At 44.0% G+C, this 16,598-nt stretch overlaps 1 protein-coding gene across 2 annotated transcripts; it reads right to left on the reverse strand.

The window, feature by feature from the left end:
- Positions 1-682: 682 nt before the first annotated feature.
- Positions 683-16,109, reverse strand: FFAR4 (free fatty acid receptor 4). Of its 2 annotated transcripts, XM_026670756.2 has the most exons (3): positions 15,247-16,075; positions 5,944-6,072; positions 683-1,245 (listed from the first exon to the last, which is right to left on the reverse strand). In XM_026670756.2, the coding sequence occupies exons 1-3, from the start codon at positions 15,772-15,774 to the stop codon at positions 838-840; spliced, it is 1,065 nt and encodes a 354-aa protein (XP_026526541.2). In that variant the 5' UTR covers positions 15,775-16,075; the 3' UTR covers positions 683-837. The 2 variants fall into 2 exon arrangements, with proteins under 2 accessions (XP_026526541.2, XP_087820326.1); XM_087964200.1 differs by lacking the exon at positions 5,944-6,072 and having other exon boundaries at positions 15,247-16,109.
- Positions 16,110-16,598: the final 489 nt, after the last annotated feature.

The raw sequence follows: 16,598 nt of genomic DNA on the forward strand, positions 1-16,598 counted from the left end.
GTAAACACAGAACACCACTTGGGCAATTGTATTTGAAGCTTTTTAAACTGATGTTTGATTGGCCCATGTCACAGGAGTCTCAGAAAACTGGTTCTTGATTGATTTGTCTTCTAGATAGACTTCTCAACGGTCCAGTTTAAAGAAATTCCAAGAGAACTGGTTCCTGATTGGCCAGGCTGCTATTAGTTCCTACAAAATAGAGCAATTAAAAAGTCTCTTTGAACAAAGAATCAGTCAGCAGTCGGGCTCAAGAATAGAGCAATCAGGAATTGATTCTTTCATTCTCGATAGCCATCAATGAAAATAAATATGTGGTTAGAAATTCTTATTGTGACTTCCTACCGGTAGAACAGTCTTTCTCAATGTTGGTAACTTTAACTTGTGTGGACTTCAACTGGGGAATTCTAAGAGTTGTAATCCATACAATTTAAAGTTGTCAAGGATGACAAACACCATTCGAAAGGAAATCTGGCATGTTAAAAGAGGTATAGTCCTACTTAAGTGGTGAAAACTCCCAGTAGCTGGCCCTTTATTCCAGTTTATACTTACTCTTATGAAATCAACAGTCCTGTATGAACCTGTTGTTATGTTACGGATATACACACAGAGATTTTAAGATCCTGAAGAAATCATTATTTTAATTAGTTTAGGATGGTATTGTAAGGAGATGTTCCCAGCTAAACTGTTTTAATGCACATTTATTGCTATCAGATTTATTCATCCATGTTTCTTACCAAAGTAAACAAAACCACAACTGTCTGTACAAATTGTTTTCTTAACTGCTTACTCCAGTTCTTAAAAACTGTTGACCTTCTTCTCATGAGGAATACCATACGGTTATCTGGTGATAACAGATACGGTGAAATGTTTCTGGTTCTGCTGCTTCACGGACATGTCCGTTGTAGTATCTTTTTTCCCAAGGGGATTTTGGCAACAGAAAAAGATTTGCCTCCAACCATGTTTAAATTGGACTATATTGTATAAGACCGGGTTGATGATTGAATTGGAAAATGTGAACGTCATTATCCAGAAGAAAACAAATGACGCAATGTTCACATCCGGTTGAAACTTCTGTACTAAAATGAGGAGAATGGTGATGATGATGGGGCTCCACATGACAAAGAAGGAAATCATGAGGAGAAACAGAGTCCGAAATAATTTGAAATCTTGCTGGGAAATGCGAATATGATGCTTCTGCGAGTAGGCCATGCCCACCTGCAGGCGTCTCCTTGAGGCCTTGGCGATCTGCAATTGAAACACAGTGGAAAGTTAAGCCTTGAGACCTGCCTTTGTTCTCTTTGAAAAGTTTTCAAAAAATTCATGTTTAGGATTTCTTAATCTTTTCTAAACATATATACACAGGTACATTACAAAAGTTCGTTCGGTGACCATTCAAAGTTATAACGGCATTGAAAAAAAAGTCACTTATGACCACTTTTCACACTTATGGTTGTTGCAGCATCCCCATGGTTGCCTGATCAAACTTCAGATGTTTATCAACTGTCTCATATGTATGACAATTGCAGTGTCCTGGGGTCACCTTTTGCAACCTTTTGACAAGCAAAGTCTATGGGGAAGCCAGATTCACTTAACAACTGTGGCAAGAAAGGTCATAAAATGAGGCAAAACTCGCTTAACAAACGCCTCACTTAGCAATATAGATTGTGGGCTCAACTGCATGTTGTTATGTCGAGGACTAACCTGTATTTTCCAGACCGCCTGCAAGCTCACAGAATTTTCTTGAGGTGAGTTCAAGGTGACAAAAAAAAGTGGGGGGAGAGTACAGGACTGGCCCGAGATGTGGGACAAAGGATGAAAGATGGCTGGTCCCAGCAACTGAAGTATTTTATTTATTTTATTTTATTTGTTTGTCAAACATGTACAAGATAACAAATATAGGTAGGAACATAAACAAGAACAAAGGAAGTAAATACAGATAAACGGGGACGGTAAGACAGGGACGGTAGGCACGCTGGTGCGCTTATGCACGCCCCCTTTAGGACCTCTTAGGAATGGGGCGAGGTCCACGGTAGACAGTTTGAGGTTGAAGCTGTGAGGGCTTGAGGCTGTAACAACGGAGTCGGGTAGGGCGTTCCGGGCATTGACCACTCTGTGGCTGAAAGATGTTATTTCACTAGAATTGATGGAAAGGCAGCCTGTTATACGATGCACAATAGATCATTTAATAATCTATTGTGCACAACTGCAACGGAGAACATGCTATTGAGGCGTCAAAGAATAAACAGATGGCGGGGGGAGGGTCCCACCATGTGGTCTCTCAACTTCTGCTGCCCGGGGGGCCCCGGCGTGGACTAGTTCCACCATTTGCTGATTTGTCACCCTGAAGCTCAAATTATGGTGGCTGAGGAATCTTGATGGAATGTGGATCAGAAAAGAATTCACGTTCACAGTACTACTGCAGCCATGGCAATAATGTAGCATTAAATAGGTCTTATCACACCTATCAAGCTTATATCAACATAGTATTAGGGTTCATTTCGTGTGTGAACTTCAGACCCAGCCTCTGGTGTTGATGAAGTCAATATGAAAGAATTGAGACATACTATGCTATATCGACAAAAAAAAAAAAAAGATGATTTAGATTGATATGATTAATTAGGAATGGAGACTCTGAATCTGTGGGATTCTGACACAGCTACCATATCTGGGCTGAAAACATTGAAGTGATCATAGCTGACAGCAAATTGTGCATTTTCTGCATATCTGCTGCCATCTACTGGCAGTCTGGATTTCTGCCAATCAGATATGAGAGCCCTATAAAGAAGTCCATTCCTTTACAGGTAGTTGTCGACTTATAACCACAGTAGGGGCTAAGTAAGATGGCTGTTAAGGGAGTTGTGTCTGATTTTATGACCAATTTTGCCACCGTTAGGCAAATCACTGCAGTCACTAAGCAAATCATGCTGCCGTTAAGCAAATCTAGCTTCCTCCCATTGACTTTGCTTGTCAGAAATCAACTGGGAAGTTACAAGCATCAGTCACATGACCCTAGGATGCTGCAACCATCGTAAATACATGCCATTAGCCAAGTGCCTAAATTGTGATCATGTGACCGTGGAATGCTGCTTGCAACAGTCGCAAGTGCGAGGACCGTTTGCAAGGCCCTTTCTTCCATGATGGTACAACTTTGAAAGGTTGTTAAACGAATGACAATAAGTTGAGGATTTGCTATATGATGTCATACTAGATTCTGGTCATAATTTTTTTCCTGCAGAAAGAATAAGAAAACTTCCATTCTAAACGGGTAGGGTACGACATTTCAAGCATCTGAAAAATGTTTAGACTGCCTAGGAAAATATTTGATATGACAGAAAAGGGAGAAGAGGTCCCTTCTCAATATTAGAATCACTAAAGATGCTGTACATTATAAGTTGGAAAACTGTGGTGTTCCATGAGTTGCTGGACTACAGTTTCAGCAAATCCAGCCAGGATGGTCTCTCATTTGGCTATTCCTTTATTTGGGCAGAAAAACAGAATAGCAATAGCAGTTAAACTTGTATACAGCCCTCTCTGAGCGGTTTTACAGAGTCAGCCTATTGCCCCCAACAATCTGGGTCCTCATTTTACCCACCTCGGAAGGATGGAAAGCTGAGTCAACCTTGAGCCAGTCAGAATCGAACTGCCGAATTGCTGGCAGTCAGCAGAAGCAGCCTGCAGTACTGCATTCTAACCACTGCACCATCACGGCTCTTAAAGTCCTAAAGACGTGCTTAAATGACTCACTTTAAATTAAAAAATCCACTTGGGGCATTTGTTAAAAGCAGCAGCTTCGGCTACAACAGCCTTCTTTAGGCTACTACCCTACATATATGTTGGGAACATCAACAGTCCTAACTGGATGCAAGAGATCAAGGCATATACAGCAACGATTAAGTCAGCTACACTGATTACCAGCCTGGTTTGGACTTAATTTAAGATGTATATTATGCCCTTTAAAACCCAAATGTTGGCCACCAGATCTGGGATTTCAGAAATAGCAAAGAGCAAGTGCTTTTTTACTGCGTTGGTCTATGATTGTATTAAAGTTTGATCTGTGTGTCTGCTATATCCCTTTGCTGCCATCTACCAGCTGTCTGGTTTTTGTCACCCAGATCTGGCTTGGGTTAAAAGATTTCCTGCTTACTCTTAAATCTACCGAGCTTACAAACACAGACTGGGCAGCTTCATTTCAAATTCACTTCCTACATAGCAATTCCTTTATTGCTCAAACCACACCTAACTCCTGCTCTCTCGGCTTTGAGGTAGAAGCTGAACACTTAACTTTTCCCACATTTAGCGGATGTTCTCTCCGTTCTGATATATTGATTTTTATATTATAAGCTCATGCGTTGAGGTGTTCTTTTTTTGTTTTTACATTACAGTTTTAAGTGTAGGCTGTATTTCTAGTTCCATTGCAATAAGGTTGTTAGGTTGAATAAATAAATGTCCCTCCCATTTGTCACTTTGGAATTTGCTATGCGGAGAAGTGGAGTTGGGTGTCAACTCAGAAAAGAGTTGTGATGATTCACAAAGTCAGGAGGAGCTATTGGTTATTGGCCTCCACAACAACATGGACCAGTGGTGGGATTCAAATTGTTTTACTACCGGTTCTGTGGGCGTGGCTTGGTGGGCGTGGCTTGGTGGGCGTGGCAGGGGAAGGATACTATAAAATCTCCAGTCAGAGGTGAGATTTGCCGGTTCTCCGAGCTACTCAAAATTTCCGCTACCGGTTCTCCAGAACTGGTCAGAACCTGCTGAATACCCACCTCTGACATGCACCATCTGCAGAGAGACTAATAGACTTCCTTGTGGAATTGGTTGGTCACCATGAGAATAGACTGTTAAACTTATTTCCTGACAGTTAAACAATTCATCAGTGGAATGACTGGCCTCCAGAAGTTGTGGCTACTCCAACACTGGAAGTTTTTAAGAGATTGGTCTTTAAGAGATACAACCATTTGTCTGAAATGGCATAGGGCTGTGATGGTGAACCTATGGCACACATGCCACAGGTGGAACGCAAAACCCTCTCTGAGGGCACGTGAGCCATCACCCCAGCTCAGCTTTGCCATGCATGCGCATGTGTCCCCTACCAGCCAGCTGGTCTTCGGCTCTGCCTCACATGTGTGTGTGGGGGGGCAGGGGGCATGCAGGGGCGCATGCGGAGGGGTGGGATGCATGCATGGGATGTGCACACAAGCATGGGGGCGGGCGCATGTGTGGAGGACATGCACACATTGCATTTAGGGCACTTGCTAAAAAGGTTAGCCATCGCTAGTATAGGGTTTCTTGCCCGAGCAGGAAGTTGGACTAAAACAGGGGTCCCCAACCCCTGGTCCATGGACCAGAAACAGGCCGCTGTATGTCAGAAACCGGGCCGTGAAAACTAGCGAAGCCCCATCTGCAGGATGCAGGCATCACATGAAACCACGCCCCCCTCGGTACACGGAAAAACTTCTCTCCATGGAACTGGTCCCCAGTGCCCAAAAGATTGGGGGCTGCTGGACTAGATTTCCAAGGTCCCTTCCAACTCTGTTACTCTGTTATTAGACTTAGATGGGGTCTGATTTATGTTCTTATCAATGGTGGGATTCAAGTTTCTTACTACCGGTTCTGTGGGCGTGGTTTGGTGGGCGTGGGAGGGGAAGGATACTGTAAAATCTCCAGTCAGGGGTGGTATTTGCTGGATCTCTGAACTACTCAAAATTTCCACTACCGGTTCTCCAGAACTGGTCAGAACTTGCTGAATACCACCTCTGGTTCTTATGTTTTAGCAATAAACATTGCTGACATGATTAAGAATATTAAAAAGTCAATTGTGTGTTGCTTATTGCATTATCAACTTCCTTCAGTGAATATTCTTGCAGTCTGCTAAAATGAAAATCCAAAATATTCTTGACGTTTTATATATATATATATATATATGTATGTATATTAAAATACCTGTAAAATCTTTGAATAACTAATTACAATGACCAATCCTGGTACAAGGAAGATCACGGTGGCAAAGGAGACATCCCAAGCAATTTCTCCTGCAATGCTGGGCCAAACCAAGGTGCAGATATACACTTCCTGTAAGCAAAGAACAAAACCTACATAAACATTTCATTGGATTTTCAACATAGCCTTTCAGAAAAATCCATTGTACTCTTCCGTGTGACATAATCACTCACCAAATATAAGCTATGACACGGCTAATGATTACATTATTATTTATGATGGTAAATAATGGTGTGTGTCCAAATAAAGGTGTATCAATGCCTAAGGAAAATTAAACCAAAGTGTCGTGTCAATGGAACTGAATAGCTTGGCAAACATTAGAAGTTATGAGCTCAATCCTGCTACGTTAATAACAGCTGCAGGTTAGAAGTGAAAGACGATACATACTTATTCCCTGATGATTACAGGTAGTCCACAACTTACGACCACAACCAAGCCCAAAATTTATGTCGTTAAGTGAGAAATTTGTTAAGTGAGTTTGCCCCATTTTACAACTTTTCTCACCACAGTCGTTAAGTGAATTGCTGCAATTTTTAAATTAGTAATAGGGTTGTTGAGTGAATATGGTTTCCCCATTGGCCTTGCTCGTCAGAAGGTCGCAAAAAGGAATCACGTGACTCCAAGGACACTGCAACCGTCATAAAGGGGAATCAGTTGTCAAGGATATGAATATAAGCCATGGGACCATGGGGATGCGGCAACGGTCATAAGTGTGAAAAATGGTCGTAAGTCACTTTTTTTCAGTGCCATTGTAACTTTGAACGGTCACTGAATGAACTGTTATAAGTCGAGGACTACCTGTATTGTTTCCTGTTTCATCTTATGGTCTACACAGCTTGCAGTTCTATAGGGAAGCCTGTTTCTTTAGGAAAGTACTACATCAAATCTTCAAAAGAACAAGGCTATCGTATCTGGCAGCAAAAATCGAGATGACCACTTGGTGGCAGCAAAGAGAAACAGAAAACTCAGTGGTCCCTGAACTCTATGGTCTGGCGGCCCATTGGGGTGGGGGAGAGGGGAACCAGCCTGCTGCCACTGCTCGTGCAAGTCGAGCTGCGCATGCGCACACCGGCCTGCCACTTGCACAAGGTGAGCTGCGGATATACGCCAGCCAGCTGCTCACGCAGCCCAGTTCCAGATAGGCCACAGCCTGGTAGCGGGCCGTGGCCTGGAGGTTGGGGAACCCTGCTCTAACGCTTTCTTGCCATCGAGTGATTTCTCATCTCGTTTTTGCCTGCTAGATATAACAATATTGCTCAAGCACAGGAAAGCAAAGACTTTTATAACATCTAATTATAAGTTCATCATAACACGTACATTTCTGCACATTTTTGTATATGCCATATTTTCTTATAAACGCCAAAGTTAAAAACATGAGGGAGAGTTTTTTTTTTTAAAAGAAAGTGTAGTTAAAGTACTGCTGGACTACAACTCCCAGAAATCCCAGCCAGCTAAGCTAACGATGAAGAGCTGTGGGGTTTGTGATTCAGTAACATCAATAGCAGTGGCCCTCAACCTTTGCGGCACCAGGGACCAGTTCCGTGGAGATATATTTTCCCGCGGACCAGAGGGGGTGTGGTTTCGTGTGCTGCCTGCATCCTGCGGATGAGGCTTAGTTTGTTTGTGCGACTCGGTTTCTGGCATACCATGGACTGGTGCCAGTCCATAGACCAGTGATTGGGGACCCCCGATCTATAGGATCACTGGCAGTGGCAGCATTCATGGGTAATGTAACCCAACATTTCAAAGAAGCCCATTTCAAGATCAACAAGTTAAAGGCCACTTCTATGGGATTGGTTCCTCCAGCCAGCATTACCTGTGTAAAGTAGTCAGAAATCTAGCCCATATCACCCTACAGATAATCCTCGATTTACAGTCACAATTGGGAGTAGACTTTCTGTTGCTAAGCAAGGCAGTTGTTAAGTGTGCCATGCCCAATGTTACAACCTTTTTGCCACAGTTGTGAAACAAACCACTGCAACTTTTAAGTGAATCATGAGATTATTCAGGTGAATCCGGCTTTCCTCATTGGAAGCCAGCTGGGAAGGTCACAAATGGTGATCACATGATCCCGGGATGTTGCAATGGTTGTAAATAGATGTGGGTTGTTAAGTGTTCAAATTTGGATCATGTGCTGCAACGGTCATGCTTGCAAGGACCAGTCATAAGTCACTGTTTTCAATGCCGCTTTAACTTTGAACAGTAGCTAAACAAACGGTTGTAAGTTGAGGATTATCTGTACTTCCTAAATTATCACACAGTTTACAAACCAGATCTGAATATCGTGATTTTCCTTGTTTTGCAAATCCAGGCTTGTTGGAGGGCCAGAGGTCAGAAACTTGGGATTAATTACTAACATGGTTGGTTTAATTGGCTGTAGAAGTATAGTACTCAGGAAGGTTGTAGCCTGCTGCACACAACAGTATTTTAGGCCTCCTAGATTTGCACTGCAAAAAGGTAGTTGAGCTCTAGATGTCAGCAAAGAGACACAGAAAACCCTAAAAGTTCTGACTTTGCTGCCATCTATTGGTCATCTAGAATCAGCCTTGAACTAATAGCTTTTATTAAGCTTGGTCAAAGCAAAATAAGGATTTGAGAAAGGTGTTGCCATTTGAGAAAGATGTTGCCACCTTTTACATGATATTGTGCTATAAGACACTTTTATCATATTATGCCCTTATTCCTCTCTATGGTCTCTGGAGAATTTAACTAGCAAAAGTGGTTTGGATTCATGAACATTTTCAGTCTTAATCCAACATAAAATCAAGAAATGGACCTGAAAAATTAGAATTGCTTTTATTTTTTTATCAGGTCTAAAAATATAGGGGAACATACATTCTGTCAAAAAGAATTAAAATAGCTTCACTCTAATTATTTTCTTTAATGGTTAACTAAATTCATTCTATTCTTCCCTATTGCATGGGAAAGTTCCTTACTGTTGAATAAAATTGGCTAAATACAACATAAAAAGGTTTTGCCTTTTTTATTTTGCAAATAAAATAACAACAGAAGTATTGGTCACCAAAGGAAAAACAAAATGATGTCAACCTTTGGCATCTATTAGTGGACAGGTATAAAGCAGATATACTAACACCAATTGATCAAATTAGTTAGGAATGTCGATTTTTCTGTTATAAACACGATGAAATCTGGATACCCCACTCAGCCCCCCTCACATAAAGGAAATATTTTTTTCTGTGGAAATATTTTTCTTCCTTAATATAAAATCAGTCTCTATTTGCGTCTTGGTATATTTCTGCATTCAGAAATGTTTAAGGACCCTTAAATTTTTATTCTGCTTCTAAAACGTAGCTTTTTAAAGTCCACACCTCTCAGTATCCAGTTGAGGCGGCCATCTTTGAATGTCTGGAGATGACATTTCATTGTTTTAAAGGATTGTGTCCAGAGAGACTATTTGCTTCTGATTGGGCTTAAATCTATATGCAAAGCTGAGTATGGTCACATTAAACTAATCAGGACTGGATCTAGAGAGATCCTGGATGGGAGACCACCAAGAAATTGCAGAACTGCAGACTGTAAACCAGGGGTCCCCAAACTTGGCAACTTTAGGACTTGTGGACTAACTCCCAGAATTCTCCAGCCAGCTGGGAGTTGAAAGCCACAAGTCTTAAAGTTGCCAAGTTTTGAGACCTCTGCCGTAAACTAAGTCCAGGTCTATAAGCAAAGCCTAGAGCCATGATGGCGAACCTATGGCATGCCATTTGTGCCCACACGCAAGCCGCAGGCAAACTTTGCTCACTGTGCATGCACGTGCCTCACAGCTGATTTTTGGCTGGTTTGAGGCCTTTTTTGGCCTCCCAGGGGCTTGAAAAAAGCCTTTGCAGGATGAATAATAGGCCTGTTTTGTCACTTCCTGTAATACCAAAGGTGACAAAATATTATTCGTCCTACAAAGCCTGCAGAGGCTTTATTCAAGCCTCTGTGATACCGAAAAAGGCCTCAAACCGGCTGAAAATCAGCTGTGAGGAGCAGTGCAGATAAGGGGGCAGTTGGGGGGAGATTGCACGCCCATGCATAGGGGGCATGGGGGGGGCACACATTGCCTTCTGGGTGCTGGCACGTGAGTGCAGAAGCACAAGCGCGCACACACTTTTTGGCACAGGAGCCCAACAAGTTTAGCCACCCCTGGCCTAGAGGAAAGAAATGGCAAATCATGTCCATGCTGTTGCCAGGACAACTGTGAGGTGATCTCCTTGGAGTCACCACAAAAATCAAGCTCAACTCAGGGGCTCATTTTATTTGAAGCCTGTTTAACAACCTGGTTGATGGGAGCTCCAGCAACTTTAAACCGTGAGATTCAGAGGCTGAAGAATGTTTACTTCAATCCTGCTTTTGCTGAGGAAATGCTGATCCATGATCTTTACGCAGGGGTGGGTTGCTGGGGGCTCGCAGGGGTTCGGGAGAGCCCCTAGCTAACCTCCAAATCCCACTCCTGGCTGGCCCCGCCCACCCCTCCCCTCCCAGGAGCCCCCATGTGGCCCGTTTTGGATGCAGGTAAGTGCAGGGCATGCACAGAGGCTCGAGGGTGAAAAATGGGCCTCCTGGAAATTTAGGAAGGCCGGAAATGGGCCTGTTTCTGGCTTCCAGAGAGCCTCCGGAGCCCGAGGAGGCCGTTTTCGCCCTCCAAGAGGCTCGAAGGAAAGCAAAAAAGCCTCCCCACTATGGTGCAGGAGGCCAACTAGGCCATGCCCACCATGGTCACGCCCACGCAGCAACCGGGCAGAGAACCCTTTGCTAAAATGTTTGAAGCCCACCCCCTCCCTGTCTTTATGGATCTTCCCATATCTTGCTCTATTAAACTTTCCTCCAGTTTTATTCTTTATACCTTAATTATTCAGTCAAAGAGAGAGTTTCTTCCTTCTTTGTCTTTGTTTGCTCACTCGTTGCAAGATGATCAAGATAGAGCATAACTCAAAATCACTAAATCAAAGCCTACGCAATCTTTTTGAAACGCCTACACTATGTACTCTTAGGACTGTAAAGTACTCCGTGAACCTGGTAATAGGCAGCTAACGTCAGTCTTACTTTGGGGTGAACAAAACTGAGCTCTCCAATTTGAAATGCCACATTTATATTTTAGGGCCAATATGTAATATTTTGCTTGGATCTGAACAAGAAAACAGTGGGGATTTGTTCGCTGTGAATGAATCTCCCCAACTGTCACACTTTTTTTTTCTGTCATAGATCTTTCCTTTATTTGCTGTAATTGCCTGAAGATCATTAACCCCATTAGGATAATGAAGGCATTTATGATTTGAATCATTCTTTAACTGCTCTCCAGCCAACACATCAAAGCAGATTATGATCAGAACAATAAAATGCAATAAGCATAAACAAACAAAAAATGTAACACAGCAGCTGATAAATGTATTGTGTGCTATTAGCAAATAGCTTTGTCATATGAAAGCTTTTTAATCTATTCCAAAAATGAAAAGCAAGGTCAATCTCAAATGACTTTCCTATGTCTTGTTCCAGTTTCAATCAATTCATGGTCACAGTATCCCATCTTTACACACTTTTCCAGGTATTTAAAATTAATAATCTCACCAATCCTTCCAAACAAATACAGTTGACTTCAGAACTAAGTAATTGGCCTTGTTTTATAGCAGGATCTGAATGGAGAACAGCTTACAATTTTGGCCTCTGTAACGTATTAACAGATAATCAGAGTTGGAAGGGACCTTTTAGGTCATCTACTCCAACCCTCTGCCCAAGCAGGAGACCCTATACCATTTCTGACAACTGGCAGTCCAATCTCTTCTTAAAAGCCTCCAGTGATGACACTCCCACAACTTCCGAGGGCAAGCTGTTCCAATGCTCCAAGGCTACAGGATGCTCTATGCTACAGAACTTTTAATATATTTCAGGGGAAGCACAATTGAAATAGATATATGATGGATGGATGGATAGATAGATAGGATAGCAGACAGATAGATGATAAGTAGATGATAGATAAAAGAGAGAAAGTCTCTGAATTGAATTCAGCTCCAGAGATAAACTAGAATCTCTATTAAGTACACCAAACTGAATAAAAACATCCAGCGCACTTTTGTATATATACTGGCATTTTCAGACCCCCACAAAATCATAGAGGTTTCCAGGATGGGGGAGAAACATTACATTTAAAACGATGGGATGGGAAGAGATGGAAGGAAGTTGGTTGAACGTAAGCAATTGACAAGTATACCTTCAAATTCTACAGAGTGATTTGTCAGAGGTTTTCCAATCACAGTATCTTGAGAAGGTGTTTGCCTGTGGTTCTCTAATTCTATCCAAAAACAGTAATTACAGCATTAACTGTCTTGGAAAAAAGACATAGAAAGGTACATAGCTTCAAGGTCTCTGCATCCCTATTTGTAATTGGTAACTATAATTTGGCAGGTTTCCTCCCTTATTTGTTATAAAGACTGGGGGCAGGAACATATCTTTCTGCGTTCCTGGAGCATGGCAGTTTTTATCTTCTGAGGAGAAGCATCTATGCCTGAAAATTTAATATAAGTCTCTCCCAAACTCACAGGTAAAGGGAAGGTTTATCCCGCCCAGAAGCAAGTCTGGGCCTGCAGATTTTACCCCCTTCTATTAGAAAATAAAAATCAATCCCTTGTGTCTTTCTCAAGCTGGGTACCTTGTTTTTGAAATCATAAAATCAAACTTGGACTGGAGCTTGTGACTGGTGCATAAAGTTGGCTTCTTTCTCATCCTGGCCACACAAGAAGAGACGAAAGGAAAAGCCATCAAATTGACAGTTTACTTGAGACGCATGCTACTCCGTAATGTTATTTGTACTCTCACAGGAGAGGCAGAGATTCATAACACGTATTTAAGAAGTTTCCTTTAACTGAGATTTTTACTCTCTTTCGGCATCCTCCACGTGGTTCTCCTGTTCCAAATTGGAATCTGGGATCTCCATAGCAGGAAACCTGTCAGATCAAAATGCAGAGTCACCCCTGCATCCTGATCTAGCAAGAACCAGGTGAACCTGCTTCATTATGGGAAGCTTGTTTTTGCTGGCATGGGAACTAAGAATGTCTTGTAGGTAAGTGACCACATTGCAAGAAAAGAGGTGCAAATTTTGGCTTGTTTATCCATTCACTGTTCCTCTATACCAGGGCTCTCCAACCTTGGCAACTTTAAGACTTGTGGACTTTGGCTCCACAAGTCTTAAAGTTGAAGTCCACAAATCTTAAAGTTGCCAAGGTTGGAGACCCCTTCTCTATCCTGTAGTAAGCTGGGGAAATAAACTTATTTTCCCCAGCGAGGCCAACATATAGTAGACTATTTTCAAAAACATGGAGAATTTTACTTGTCCTTCAGAAGCCCAAGCATCCCATGGAGAAGTTATGAGATGTCAAATACCCAGAAAAGCAACAAAAAGTCTGCAATGCAACAGAAGAAGGAAGTTGCTTCTTTCTGGTTTGATGATGAATGGACGTTGATGAATCTCCTTGCAGAGCTAATGCAGAAACTCAGGCTGGTTAGGAAGAGGCTGGACAGTCACTTGTCTAAGATTGTATAGGTTCTCCTGCTTGAGCAGGGGCTGGACTAGATGACCTCCAAGGTCCCTTCCATCTTCTATTCTATTCTAACAGATGGACTGAACCCTGCTTCCATCTCCTGTTTATTTCTTTGCTGCACATGCAAAGGACTTCACCCTCTATACCAAGGTTGGCAAGTTTAAGACTTGTGGACTTCAACTCCCAGAATTCCTCAGCTAACATGACTGGAGGAGGAATTCTGGGAGTTGAAGTCCACAAGTCTTAAAGCTGTCAAGTTTGAAGACCCCTGCTCTATACATTTAGCAAAGAAACACAATAAATTGGCAGCAGATGCATAGAGAAGATCATCCCTCTGCCGAGCAGGATGCTTGGTTACAGTGCTCAACACGCAGGACGTCTGGCATGCTCTGAGACAGACACATGGCCGGTTGGTGATGTAGGGACAGAGTGATCCAGGCAAAGCAGCTTGCGACCCCAATTTAGCTGTAGCCTGTTCCCAAAGTATACCCTGAGCATTCAACATCCTGGAGTCTGTGGAATGTTCTTGCTCCCCCGAAACTTTTGGAATTTTGTGCAATATAGTATGTAAGGCAGACTGTCGTGAGCAGCCTTATCCTACTAATGATAGGATGATTTTGAAGGGACATTGAAGGTTATTGAGTCAGCCTTGTGAACCACAACACAGGATGAAACTGTAGCCCAGGGGTCCCCAAATAGGCAAACTTTAAGACTTGTGGACTTCAGCTCTCAGAATTCATAGCTGGCTGAGGAATTCTGAGAGTCAAAGTCCACAAGTCTTAAAGTTGCCAAGTTTGGAGACCTCTGCTATAGCCCGTCTGATAGACAGATAGTTCCTTCGCCTCTGCTTAAATATCTCTAAGATGGGCCTGGTCTCCAAGTGAAATCTACTAAGTTGCAAGTTGAAATCTACTAAGGTCTCCAAGTGAAATCTACTGAGCCATTTGGAATGTTGCTGTTTAGTCATTTGGCTAAGCCCCAACCTTAACAGAGGGCGATCACAGTTCTAATCCACACACAGCCCCGAAGTCACTTAACAGTCTTGACTTAGCTGACACGTGGAGAAATGGAGGAGAGCAAGAAAAGCAGCACTGCTGACGCTGAGAAGATAACTAGAGAAAAAGAAGAACGAAAGAAAGAAAACTTCCAACACTAGAAGTTTTTAAGAAGAGCTTGGACAACAACCATTTGTCTGAAATGGCATAGGGCAGGGGTAGGGAAACTTGGCTCTTTTATCACTTATGGACTTATATGTCCTACATTTGTATATTAAACAGTCCCATTCAAGTCAAAACTTGATTTCCCCCACAACTGAAAAACCAGTAGGCCAGGGATAGGGAATTTTTTATGGCTCACTTAGGAATTCTGGGAGTTGAAGTCCATAAGTGATAAAAGAGGCAAGTTTCCCTCCTCCTGGCATAGGGTTTTCTGCCTGTGCAGCAGGAAAGGACCTCAGAGGTCTTCTAGTCCAACCCCCTGCTGAAGCAGGAAACCCGACACCATATTTCAGTTAGTTGGACTAGAAGACCTCCATGGTCCCTTCCAACTCTGTTCATCTGTGAAATGCCCAGGTGTAGTAAGTTGCTTAGGATATGGGTAATATAAAGTTGTGCCTTTGTATGTCACATTTCTTGCCCCATTGGGGTCTTACAGCCCCCTCTGAGTCAGTCAGTCAGTGGGTCGGTCGCTGCCACCACCAGGATCAACTCACCTGGCCCTTGGAAGGCAGCGGCTGGACGCTGAAGAAGAGGCTGAGCGGGAGGGTGGCCAGAGCCGCCAAGGCCCAGATGGCCAGCAGGCAGGCGGCCACCAGCCGTCCTTTCCAAGGCTTGGAGGGCTTGAGCCGGACGATGCTGACCACCCGCTCCAGGCTGACGGCGGCCAGGGAGAGGATGGTGACGCTGCCGCTCAGGCTCATCAGGTAGAAGAGCAGGTGGCAGACGGCCTCGCCCAGGGTCCAGCTCTCGGTCCAGCGCACCACGGCGATGACGGGGATGGCGCTGATGAAGAGCAGGTCGGCGCAGAAGAGGTTGAGCACCAGGCAGCTGGCGGCGCCCGGCCGGCCTTTGCGACGCAGCACCAGCCGGATGGCGCCCGTGTTGGCCGCCAAAGCCAGGGCGAAGATCGACGCCAGCACCACCGTCTCCGCGATGCTCAGCCCCAGGCGGACGGCCGCGTCCTTGAAGTCCGAAAAGAAGGGGAAGAACGTGTCGTTCCCGCCAGCCCCGGCTCCGGGCATGGAGAGCCGAGCGCCCGGGGCATCAGGCGGACGAGCCGGGCGGAGGAGGAGCAGCTTTCGGTCCAGTCCTGTTAGCCCCGCACCCGGCCCCGGATAGGGAATCCCCCGGTCGGCCGTTAACTTCCCTTCGAAGCGAGGTTTGAGAGGTGGACTGGGAGCACCTTGCTGAGGCCGAGGCGACGAGGAAGTGGCGGGAGGCGGAGGAGAGCTTGCTGCCCTGTCCCGCCGCAGGGAGGGGAAGCGAGGACTTTACGAGGAGTAGTAAGTGGCTCGGAGGAGCGAGCATCGCTGCCTTCCGTCTGCCGTCCGCACGTTCGGCCAGGGCCTCCTCCTCCTCTTCCTCCCCTCCCTCCCCTCCACGATGGGACTTAGGAACAGGCCTTCGAGGAAAAAAAGCGGGAAGCGAAAATGCATCCCCGCCGACTTAGTTCCCATTCTCACCCACACCCCGAAAGCAAAAGGGGACGCGAGGGGAGAAGTTTGAGGAACTAGTAAGGGTCGGCTCGCTCACATAGGGAGAGAAAAAAGGAAAACGGGGGGGAGTTGTTTTATAATGTGGTTATATATCCCACATGAAGTGGGAATTCAGGGCTATGAAGTGAAGGGCAAGGCAGCGAGGAAACTTTAGAAGTGGGGAATGGACAGGGAATGGAGTACAAGTAGTCTTAACTTGGCTAGTCTACCACACTGGCTTTTAGAATGAGCAAGAAAATAACTTGTCTATCAGATTGATTGATTGATTGATTGTACACTCTGCCCACCTCCCATTTAACCACTCTTATGCAATGTTTAGGGCTGCAATGCAAAGCCAAAGATTAAAGGAC

This window comes from Notechis scutatus, chromosome 4, assembly GCF_049901735.1.
Source record: "Notechis scutatus isolate UNSWTSFEM ecotype Mainland chromosome 4, rNotScu1.2, whole genome shotgun sequence".
NCBI lineage: Eukaryota > Metazoa > Chordata > Lepidosauria > Squamata > Elapidae > Notechis > Notechis scutatus.